This window comes from Arachis duranensis, chromosome 10, assembly GCF_000817695.3.
Source record: "Arachis duranensis cultivar V14167 chromosome 10, aradu.V14167.gnm2.J7QH, whole genome shotgun sequence".
NCBI classification, from domain to species: domain Eukaryota; kingdom Viridiplantae; phylum Streptophyta; class Magnoliopsida; order Fabales; family Fabaceae; genus Arachis; species Arachis duranensis.
This window is the reverse complement of record NC_029781.3, coordinates 81,071,868-81,084,291: the sequence shown is the minus strand read 5'-3', so window position 1 is coordinate 81,084,291 and position 12,424 is coordinate 81,071,868. Positions and strand designations below refer to the sequence as shown.

Here is a 12,424-nt window from a genome sequence, read left to right as displayed (position 1 = left end):
ACAGTGACATTCCTCTGATTCAAAGGAGAGTGAGGTGCCAAAACTGTTTAGAATTACAATAGATAAATCCCACTTCAAGAAGAGACATGAGCATAACTGAACTCTCACCTCTCATGAAAATTCACATCTTAATCATGTACTAATTTTGGTTGCTTGAGGACAAGCAACAATTTAAGTTTGGTATTGTGATGCGTGAGTATCTTTCATACATTTTTCTAGTGAATTTGCATTTAATTTGTAGAGTTTAATCAAGAATTAATTATCTTTTAGCCACTATGGATGCTACTTTGATTTGTGTGCAATTCTGTTTATTTTAGGTAGCATTCGGATGGATTTGATGGAGTTTCCGTAGAAAAAGAGAAGAAGGCGAATCATGCTGTCAACCTTGACCTCTCTGCACTCAAACCTAAATAACTCAAACTACAGAGGTCCAATTGACGTGATTCTAGTGGCGTTGGAAAGCTAACTTCTAGAGCTTTCCAACGATATATAATAGTTCATACTTATTCTCCATCAATTCGGCCAAGGCTGCGCCTAACTTTAGATTTATCGAGTTAGGCGTGGATTATTAAGGAATCAAGTGGTCCCCAACTCTCTAAGAAGCAAGCATGCAATCTCCTATTAATTCTGATTTAAACTTTATTTTATTTAAAAATAGGAAAAGATATTATTTTGTTTTAGAAAATATATTTTACATTAATTAGGATTATATATAAAAGGGAAAAGAATCTCTTCTTTTTTACCTCATTCCGCACTTTACAGTTTACCTGAATCCTAGTTTTCTCTCTGAACCATGAGCAACTAATCCTCTACTGTTAAGGTTAGGAGCTCTGTCTATTGTATGGATTGATACTATTATTTTTCTATTTTAATTCATGTACTGATTTATATTTCAAGAATTGTTTTCGTTCTTTATTTCATGAATTTAGGTGGAACGGAAGTATGACCCTTTTTCTAATTGAGTTCTTGTATAACTTGGAAAAGCTCTTTACTTGAACAATAGCTTGAAAATATATTCTCCTAAATTTCTAATTATTTAGACTTAACGGGATACATGACATATAATCCTCTTATATTTGGGTAATTAGGATTTTTGTGGCATATAAACTAGAATTAAACTTCACCCTCTAATTGGAATTAAGTGACCAAGGAATTGGCAGTTGATGAATTTTAGAGGAGACTAAAAAGGTCTAAGAAATTAGGGTTTAGTCATATATAGTTTGCCATGAATTAAATCTTGCATGATTAAAATAGTTAGTAAGAAAAGTCAATCCGGAAAATAGATATCTCTGAAACCTTAACTGTTTTTTTCCATATATTATTCACAACTTGTTTACTGCTTACTTTATTAATTTTCTGAATTTACTGTTTAATGCAATTGAGACCCAAATGCTCTTTTCTATTTGTCTAACTAAGTAATTTAATCAACCATTGTTTCTTAGTCCATCAATCCTCGTGGGATCGACCCTCACTCACCTAAGGTATTACTTGGTATGATCCGGTGCACTTGCCGGTTAGTTTGTGGGTTATAAAATCCGCACCAATATGGCTCCTGGAAGTAGGTTGAGAGATTTTAGGGGCAGTTACTTATTTAAATAAGTATTATCTGCCAACTATCCTTCGAGCCCGACTTCTTGGGAGTGAGGTCTGTGTTGAATCCGACCTCTTCTAAGAAGGTCGGTTGGTAGCGAAGGCCAATCTTGGAATTGGGCATTTTTGGTTTATTTGGACCTAGGCCCTAGTGTTAGGGCAGGGTATAAACAGGCCCCTACTCGAGTCTGATCTCTTTCACTTATGAGTTGGATTCGAGTATTTGAACTCGGGCTTGTAGCCGATGTAATGTGAAACTGACGTGATTTTTGAAACCGACGTGATTTAAATTTCTCATCAGTCGCATCTAATCAAACGTTGCATCCGCTAGGGGTTTCGTATTTACACGTGGGAGCAGTTAAATTGGTAACGGCGTGTTTCTTTAATGATGGCGTCAATTTACCATTATGCCCCTAGCGTGTTTATAAATACTTTTCCCTCTCTTTTCACTGTTTTCTTTCGTCTTCTGAAACTTCTTGTCTACATTCTCTGTTCCTTTGAAAGAAAACTCTTTAGCTTTCCTTCTTGGAGTGCTCGTCACTGTTGTGCTTGCTCGTCCTTGCTTCTGTATACAAAGGTTAGCCTTTCCTTTCTCCTCCTTATTATTTAATTCTTTATTCTGCACATTAGGGGAGTTTTTGCGTGTTCGTAGTAAGCCTGTTTGTAGGTCTAGTGACTTTGTTCTTTCGAGGGACTGCTTTGGTCTTTTAGAGACCCTATTTTTTATCTTTTTCCCACTTTTCTTTGTAGGTCTCATTGCCTTTTCACCTACTTCTTTTTGTTGGAAAAGATGTCTTCTTCCATTCCTGAGTTTCTGTTACGGTGGGTAGATGACACCATACTTGAGGAGAGTCCCTTAGTGGATACTGATTACATCACCATCCTCCGTACTCACCATAGGATTTGTGGTTCCGATGATGACGAGCCCAAGTATGAGTTGATAGCCCCGGGTCCTAAAGACCGGGTTTGTTTTGGGAAGGCTGTTGATGTTGACCCTCATTTCTTTTTTATGTATGATTGTTTCTTTACCCATCTGGGGGTTCTTTTGCCTTTTTCTCACTTTGAAATGAGCGTGCTGTCCCATTTCCGAGTTGCTCCTACCCAACTCCACCCCAACTCTTGGGGTTTCTTGAAAATTTATCAACTTGTTAGTCGAGAGCTAGATTTTTTGACCTCTTTAAAGATCTTCTTCTACCTCTTTTATATGACCAAGCCCTATAGTAGGCAAAATAAGAAGCAACAGTGGATTTCTTTCCAGGCCATTCAAGGTCGGAAAGTTTTTTCTATTTTTCACGATTCTTTTTCACGATTTCAAGAATTTTTTCTTCAAAGTCCAAGCCGTAGCGGGTCACCATCCCTTTTTTCTTTATGAGAACTCCAACCCCCGATTTTCTCTCTATTGGTTAGAGGCCTCTCCTGTAGAGAAATATGGCCTGGAGGATCTGGATGAGATAGAGGAGGCTATCGTTGGATTTTTCTGAGATGCTTAGGCGAGGGCAACCCATTTGGACACAAAGAAATTTCTTTTGGGTTCCCCTGTTTTCGTATAAACCCAGCTAGGTAGTCTTTTGTTGTCGAATTATGTGGTTTCCGACTTGTGATGCTTTTTCCGACTTATAGACTAATTACTTTGTTTTTCTTATTCTTTTCAGAGATGGTGAAGGATAGTTCAAGTGCTGCTCACTAGAAAGTTCAAGATGCCAGGAGAAAGGCTCGGGCGGGCTGACACTGCAAGAGCCGCTGGCGCTCCTCCTCCTCCTCCTCGTGATTTGGGAACCTCCTCTCGCCCCACATGGTAACCTCTGCCTCTGCCTCTTCTCTTCCTCTTCCCATCCCCCCAGTCCGACCTTCCCCTAAACCCGAGAAGAAGAAGGGCAAGATCTCAGGATCTGGCTTTTCTTCTGGGAAATCTAATTTTGATGGTCCCAAATTCGTTCGGAATCACATCTTTCCCCATACTCAAATTAGTATGGATGATGCTTCCATTCAAAACCATCTTAAAATTATGGTTTAGGGGAGTGTTCGGGATGCTGGGGTATGCACAAAACTTCTTGATATTTTGGACAAAACTCCCCTTAGCTCTTTGGGCGCTACCCAAAAGGTTGAAGAGTTGGAGGGGAGGATTGTCTCAATCAGGAGGAAGAGAAGAGGCTCTAGGAGGAGGTCGCCAGGCTAAAGGAGGAACGAACCCGACTTCAGAAAAAGGAGAAGAGGTTGATGGGCCAGTGTGCCATGGCGGAGGGCCTTAAGGAGAAGGCGGAGCAGAACTATGTCAGGCTCTTTGGGGAGAACCTTGATTTAAAGCAGGAGCTGGCAAGAGGTCGGGAGGCTTATCAGGATTTGGAGAACTCCGTGGATGAGAGCTCGGAGGAAGCCTGGAGAATTTTTAAAGAGCAGGTCGGAGTGATCGCTCCTGATCTGGACCTTTCTCCTCTAAATCCTGACAGTATTGTTGTAAACGGGGCTAATATTTCTCCTCCCCGCCCTGAGTCAGACTCCGAACTGAAGACTCGCAGGCAGAGGTTAATTATATCTCCTCCTCGTGAGGAGCAACAAGATGGATACCTGCGGAGTTCTGCAAAGGTTCCGGCTCCTGCTGCTGAAGACCCCGCTCTGACTCCTCCTGATGCAGATCCGAGCTCCCTTCTTGGTGATTCTCCTTTACCTTCCCAGTGACTTGGCTATATTAGGGCCCGGCTTGTGGGCCTTTTTTTGAACAATTTTAATTTTTTTTATTGTGGTGGTTTGTTGTTGACTTTTTTTGACCTTTTTTGTTGGCCATTAACAAAAATTGCACTTAATTTGCCCCTTTTTTGGATAAGGGCTTTTGATATCCCTCGCGTGTGCATGCTTTTGTTAGGTTTTTATGAAAACCCTTTTGATTCTGTGAAGATCAGGCTGTTTTTGTCTAAGTGTGATTCTTTGACAACAACCTTTATCTTTGAAAAGATTTTTCTTATCTCTTTTGTATTCCTTATACTCAATTTTTTGCCTATTGAGTTTCTGTAACTTAGGTTATTTTTGCAATGCATTTCTATTTTCTCGGATCCTCCGACTAGGTAGTCGTTCTAAAGTTTTGAGATTCTGAATTACTATGATCGTCCGTGTAACCTCTTTACACAGACTTGTACCTCGTTGTTTTATCCTGCCGACCACGTGGGTCGAACATGGGATTTTCACGTTTTCTCGAGCTTAAGTCAGTGTGTTTCATAGAATAATGGCAATATGGGAAAAAAGAGATGTAATGAAAAAACATCTTTATTTATTAATGAAGGTACTTTTTGCTACTAGAAAAATTTTAAAGGTTTATTTTTTCCTAGCCCTCACTTTGATGCCTTGTTAAAACCCCCCTTTAAGAAAACCCTTTCTTTGGAAAAAAATCATGAAGTCGGGAAAAAAAGTACATCAGGGAGTAAAGTTTGCTTTTAGCTATAGTACCTTTTCATGTTACAAGCATGCCACGACCTAGGTAATTCGGTGCCACTCAAGTCGGTCACCTTGTAGTAGCCCTTTCCTAAGACTTTGCTTATCTTATATGGCCCTTTCCAATTAGCAGTGAGCTTTCCGTCCCCAGACTTGTTAACATCAATGTCATTTCTGATCAAGACCAAGTCATCAGAGGTGAAGCTTCTTCGAATGACTTTCTTGTTGTATCTATTCATCTTCCTTTGCTTCAACGCTGCTTTCCTTATCTGAGCTTGTTCTCAGACTTCAAGGAGTAGTTCGAGCTCTTCTTTGTGCCCCTGTATGATGCCAACCTCGTCGTAGAAGCTCACCCTTGGACTTTGCCCGTTGATTTCAACTGGTATCATGGCTTCTAAGCAATAAGCAAGTCGGAAGGGTGTTTCTTCTGTGGCAGACTGGGGTGTGGTCCGATATGCCCATAACACTTGAGGGAGTTCTTCAGCTCAGGCTCCCTTTGCTTCTTGTAGCCTTTTTTTCAACCCGGACAGTATGACCTTGTTGGCTGCCTCAACTTGCCCATTTGCTTGTGGGTGCTCTACCAAGGTAAACTGGTGCTTGATCTTTATACTGGCTACCAGGTTTCTGAAAGCAGAGTTGGTGAATTGAGTTCCATTATTAGTGGTGAAGGAGTGGAGAACCCCATACCTTGTGATAATGTTCTTGTAGAGGAATTTTCAACTTCTTTGAGTTGTGATGGTTGCTAATGGTTCTGCTTCAATCCACTTCATGAAGTAGTCTACTCCAACTATTAGATATTTTACTTGTCTAGGCGCTTAGGGGAAGGGTCCTAATAGGTCCAATCCCCATTTTGCAAAAGGCCATGGAGAAGTTATACTAATGAGCTCCTCGAGGGGAGTGACGTCAAAGTTTGCATGCATTTGGCATGGCTGACACTTCTTTATGAACTCAGTGGCATCTTTCTATAAAGTCGGCCAGATAAACCCAGCTCGTATAACTTTCCTAGCCAAGGACCTTGCTCCGAGATGATTCCCGCAGATACCATTGTGGACCTCCTCCAGTACTTCTGTCGTCCTTGAGGTCGGAACGCACTTCAATAGTGGTGTGGATATTTCTCTTTTGTAGAGGATATTTTTCACTAAGGTATAGTTCTGTGATTCCCTCCGGATTTTCTTGGCCTCTTTTTCCTCTTTGGGTAGGATGTCGAATTTCATGTATTCAATTAGTGGGCTCATCCATCCGAGGTCCAATCCAGATACTTCGAGGACATCCTGTCTACTCTCTGTTTTTGTTACATAGGGTTCTTGGAGAGTTTCTTGGATCAACCTTCTATTGTTCCCTCCAGGCTTGGTACTAGCTAACTTGGAAAGGCCGTTTGCTCTGCTATTGAGATCCCGAGTTATATGTTTGACTTCGGTCTCAGAGAACCGCCTAAGATATTCCAAAGTTTTATCTAAGTACCTCTTCATATTAGGGCCTTTAGCCTGGTACCCTTCATTTATTTGGGAAGTCACCACCTGAGAGTCGCTGAACACAAGTACTTTGGTCGCACCGACTTCCTCTGCTAGTTTTATCCCCGCGATCAAGGCTTCATATTCTGCCTGGTTGTTAGAGGCTGAGAATTCAAATTTGAGGGAGACTTTTATTTGTGTTCCCTCTTGGTTGACCAATATTATGCCCGCACCGCTTCCGACTTTATTGGAGGAGCCATCCACGTATAGTTCCCATGCTGTGGAGGCTTCCTGTTGATCTCCTGCATATTTTGCCACGAAGTCGGTGAGGTACTGGGCTTTAATTACAGTCCGAGTTTCATACTTTAGGTCGAACTCGGAGAGCTCTATGACCCATTGAACCATTCTGCCCACAATATTCATTTTCTAAAGGATTTGCTTCATGGGCTGGTTCGTTCGAACTCTTATTATGTGAGCTTGGAAATAAGGCTATAGCCTTCGAGAGGCTACTATTAAAGCATATGCAACCTTCTCGAGTTTTTGATACCTTAATTCAGGGCCTTGTAAAACTTTTTGCTGGTGAAGTACACAGGATGTTGTCCGACCTCGTTTTCCCGTATTAGAGCTGATGCTATAACTTTGTCTGCTACGGACAAATATAGGACGAGTTCCTCCCTGCTTTTAGGTCAGGAGAGAATCGGAGGTTGGCTTAAAAACCTTTTGAACTCCTGGAATGCTTCTTCGCATTCAGGAGTCCATTCGAACTGGCATCCTTTTCTTAGTAGAGAAAAGAGTGGTAGGAATCTTAACGCTGATCCTGCCAAGAACCTGGAGAGAGCTGCAAGTCAGCCATTCAACTGCTGGACCTCCCTTAAGTAAGTCGGGCTTTTCATTTCTAGGACTGCTTTGCACTTGTCGGGATTGGCTTCAATCCCCTTTTGTGTTAGCATAAATCCCAAAAAATTTTCAACCTCCACCGCAAAGGTGCACTTTACGGGATTCAACCTCATCCCATGCATCCTAATAGTGTTGAAGACTTGCAAGAGATCAGTCAAGAGATCAGCCTCATCCTTGGTTTTTACTAGCATGTCATCTACATAAACTTCCATTAGACTCCCAAGGTGAGGTGCAAACACCTTATTCATCAGCCTTTGATATGTGGCTCCTGCATTTTTTAACCCAAAAGGCATGACCACATAGCAATAACTTGCTCTTGGCGTGATGAAAGATGTCTTTTCTTGATCCGGCTTGTACATCAAAATTTGATTATATCCCAAGTATGCTTCCATAAACGACAAGTATTGATACCCCGAGCTGGAGTTTACTAAGGTATTGTTCCGAGGGTTACCTGAAACTGTAGGTTGATCTCGGATGAGATCTTCTGCACGGGTCGAAGCTGATGTGTCTGACTTGATGGACTTGGTGATGGTGTTGATCCTTCGTCACCGGAGGGTGGTGGTACCTGTAAGGGACTCCGATGCTTAAGTTAGCAAGGGTATTAAACAGGTTTTTAGTAGAATCAGAGTATGAGTTATACCTGGGTGCTCCAGTGTATTTATAATAGCGTGGAGTGACCTTTTTAGAGATAAGATAGTTATCTTATCTTATCTTTAAGTGAAGTTATCTTGTCTTCAAGGGAACCGCCTTTATCTCTCTAGGCTTCAAGCTGCCTTTAGATTTGGGTCGTGTTCCTCTTTCTTGGGCCTTCTTTGGCCTCTGTAGTGATTTGGCCGACCTCTTTTCATAAAGAGGTTGGGTAGTCCTGATCTGAACAGGTCGGTCAATTTGTTGTTGATCCGCCCGAGTCGTACAACTCGACCCATGGCATGAACAGGTATCAATATTTGGAAGTGGATATGGGTCTTTGGGACACACCTTGTTCAGGTCGGTATAGTCGACACTCATCCTCCATTTGCCGTTTTGATTCTTGACTAGCACCACATTTTCCAGCCACGCCGGATATTTGACCTCTTTGATGAAGCCAGCTTTTAGGAGGGCTTGTACTTGTTCTTCTACCATTTGGGCCCGTTCAAGTCTGAGCTTCTGTCTTCTTTGCTGAACAGGTCGCGATCTGGGGTACACTGACAGTTTATGTGACATGAGTTCGGGATCTATTCCTAGCATGTCGGAGGCTTTCCAGGCGAAGAGGTCGGAATTCTCTCGTAGGAGCCTTATAAGCTTCTGCTTCAAATCTTCTTTCAGGTTGGCTCCTATGTTGGTATTTTTTCTTCCTCTTTTTCGACCTGTACCTCTTCAGTTTTTTCATCAGGTTGTGGTTGCAACTCTTCTTTAGCTCTGACTCTTCCGAGCTCAATGGTGTGAACCTCCTTGCCTTTTCCTCTCAGGTTTAGACTTTCATTGTAGCACTTTCTCGCCAGTTTCTGGTCTCCCCTGATGGTTGTTATTCCTTCTGGCATTGGGAATTTCATGCAAAGATGGGGGGTGGACACCACTGCTCCAAGTCGATTTAGAGTTGTTTTGCCTATTAAAGCATTATAGGCCGAACCCACATCAACGACTATGAAGTCGATACTCAGAGTCTTGGATTTCATCCCCTTTCCAAAGGTTGTGTGTAGGGGTATGAATCATAGTGGCTTTATTAGAGTATCACCCAACCCATATAGTGTATCAGGGTAAGCTCTTACTTCCTTTTCATCTAGTCCTAGCTTATCAAATGCTGGTTTGAATAGGATGTCGGCTGAGCTCCCCTGATCCATTAGGGTTCTGTGCAAATGGGCATTGGCAAGGATCATAGTGATCACTACCGGATCATCATGTCAGGGAACTATGCCTTGCCTATCTTCTTTAGTGAAAGAGATAGTTGGAAGGTCGGGAACTTCGCCCCTGACCTGGTAGACTTCCTTCAAGTGCCTCTTGTGAGATGACTTCGTGAGGCCGCCTCCAACAAATCCTCCTGAGATCATATGTATATGTCTTTCCGGGGGTCTGTGGTGGTGGATCTCTTCGGTCCTCGTCGTCTCGCTTTCTCTTGCCATAATTGTTCGACCTTTCCATGAGATATCTGTCAAGCCGACCTTCTCTGGCCAGCTTTTCTATCACATTTTTAGGTCTTAACAATCATTTGTTGAGTGACCATATAGTTTATGGTACTCACAGTAGTCGCTACGACTTCCCCCCTTTTTGTTCTTGATGGGCCTAGCGGGAGGTAGCCTTTCAGTGTAACAAATTTCCTTGTAGACATCGACTAGGAAAACTCGTAGAGGAGTATAAATGTGATATCTCATGGGCCTTTTAGGCCCGACTTCTTCCTTTCTCTTGGCTTCCCTCTCTTTTTCTTTTGAAGAGTGAGAATGCCCAGGTCACCAGCTTGGCTCTCTTAGCCTGACGTTTTTCTCCATGTTGATGTACTTCTCTGCTCTTTCTTGTATATCATTCAAAGAAGTCGGATGCCTTTTCGATATGGACAGGGAGAAAGGTCCTTCTCGAAGTCCATTTACTAGGCCAATAATCACTGCCTCTGTGGGCAGGTTTTGAATTTCTAGGCACGTTTTGTTGAACCTTTCCATGTAATCTCTCAAAGGTTCTTTGACCTCCTGTTTCACTCCAGGAGACTCGGTGCGTGCTTCACCTTATCCTTTTGGATAGAGAATCGCATAAGGAATTTACGCGAGAGGTCATCGAAACTAGTGACCGACCTTGGGGGGAGGCTATCAAACCACTTCATCGCTGCTTTTGTCAAGGTCGTCAGAAAGGCCTTACAGCGAGTAGCATCAGAGGTGTCAGCTAGGTACATCCGACATTTGAAGTTGCTCAAGTGATGATTTGGGTCGGTGGTCCCATCATATAAGTCCATATCAGGACTTTTGAAGTTCCTTTGAACTTTCGCCCTCATTATGTCCTCACTGAAGGGATCTTCCCCTCCCAAGGGAGAGTCTTCTCAGTCACTGCAAGAGTTTTTGCCTCGGAGAGCGGACTCTAGTCTTAAGAGCTTTTCTTCAAGCTCTTTCCGTCGTTTGACCTCTCTTCTCAAGCTCCTTTCCGCTTCTCGCTGCCGCTCTAATTCTTGCTCCAGCTATTCCAGCCGTCCCTGGTGGCCATGGAACAATCCCATGAAATCAGTTGCGTGGGGTTGTCCTTCTTTGCCTGATTCGTGCCCCTCGAATGAGTTTTCCTTCGGGTCCTTCACCCCTGAGGTGCCTTCTCTGTGCTGGTTAGTCACCCCTTGGTGAGTAACTATAGCTTTGTCGTTGTTACCAGCGTCCTGATTCTCTTGCTCAGAATTAGATGCTGTGTTTCAATCCTCGTTCAAATCATCCGCCATCACTGGTTGATCTCTTGGCTCCCCGGCAACGGTGTCAATGTTACGATAGGTAACCGGAGATTAATGGATTGGGCTTGTAAGGCTGGCCCAAACGTCAGGAGGAGATGGTCTCTGATTTTGTTTGCGTCTAGAAGCCACCGTCCGACTTATGTGTATGATGGAATGGGTGGTGGTACCTGCAAAGACACTCTGATGCCTAAGTCAGCAACGGGTTAAGTAGGTTTCGAATGTATTGGAACTTAGAGATACCTAAGGGGTGTCAGTGTCTTTATAGTGGTGAACCAATAACCACCGTTGGAGTAGTTCCACCTTTTAAGGTGGGTAACCATCCCTTTATCTTAAGGAAGTTGAGATATGGCTCTTGGAAGTGGGTTGAGAGATTTTAGGGGCAGTTACTTACTTAAATAAGTGTTATCTGCCAACTATCCTTCGAACCCGACTTCTTGGGAGTGAGGTATGTGTTGAATCCAACCTCTTCTAAGGAGGTCGATTGGTAGCGAAGGCCAATCTTAGGATTGAATTGTTTTGGTTTATTTGGACTTAAATCCTAGTGTTGAGTCAGGGTATAAACAGTTACCATCTCAGAATCAGCTATAGAGAAAGAGTGGAAGAATTTGAGGAGTGAACGTAGTTGATGCGGGAGGCAGGCACGGACTTACGTGATATGACAGGGGGCACTTGCCCCCACTCCGATTTCATTTTATTTTTTTTATTATTTTGACTATTAATTAATCTAATCAAATTTAATCTTCTTTCATTTTCAAATTTCAGCCGTCACTACTTCTTTATTCTATTAAATCTTTTTCTTACTTTTCAACTTTTTTTTCTATTCATTTTTCAACGGTCATTTTTCTTTTCATCAAAAAGTAAATTTTAAATATTTTTTATATAATTTTTTATGACTCTATTTATCTTTTAATTTTATTATTTTTCTTTTTGATATTTTCAATTGTAAATTTTAATTCAAGCAATTATAGTTTAGGTATTAATCTAATTTTTTATTTTATTCATAAATTTATATATTTTATTTTATTCTCAATTTACTTATCCTTATTATTTATTTGTTTATCTTTTGTTCTATTTTATTATATGTAATTATGTTGCATATAAAATTCTAAAGTCAATTGATCAATTTACTAATTTAGAATATATACTTTTTATTTTTAAAAATAATATGAAAAATATTTTAAAAAATATGTTTCGTCTTATTTTATTATATGTAATTTTTGATTTTTCTTATATTTGAATAATTAATGTATACTTTTATTTTTTAAAATTTAAATTAATATTTTTTTAAATGTAATGTATATTATTTTTATCCAACTAACATAAATTTTCTGGATTGAAAATTGAATGGGAAGTGGACATAGTTGTACGGGAGGTACAAATTGAAAAATGAACAAAGGTAAGAGGGAGACAAAGTTTGAATTAAGAAGAGTGGGTTTGGGTGGGTTTTGGGTTTTGGATCCTTTTCAGTGTGGGTCGGGTTTGCTCGGTTCTCACCATGTCCAAAAAAAATGATAAATAGAACATGTATGTGATCCTTGTATTTTATTTATAAAATTCTCTGATTCCGAAACTTGGTAAGTGGTAAATCCAGAGTCTTCGCATAGCTTCCCAAATTTTTTTTCCTGTTCTCTCTATGCCTCCAGCACGAAGGAACATTGAATTGTCATCA

General features: G+C 41.2%; 1 protein-coding gene across 1 annotated transcript in view; it reads right to left on the bottom strand.

Moving 5' to 3' along the window:
• Positions 1 to 10,497: 10,497 nt before the first annotated feature.
• The window catches only part of LOC107470446 (isoliquiritigenin 2'-O-methyltransferase-like), a 3,350-nt gene continuing 1,423 nt past the window's right edge, over positions 10,498 to 12,424 (bottom strand). Inside the window, exon 3 of the mRNA XM_052255658.1 lies at positions 10,498 to 10,712. Coding sequence (XP_052111618.1) covers positions 10,498 to 10,712 — 215 coding nt within the window. The remainder of the gene's footprint in view (positions 10,713 to 12,424) is intronic.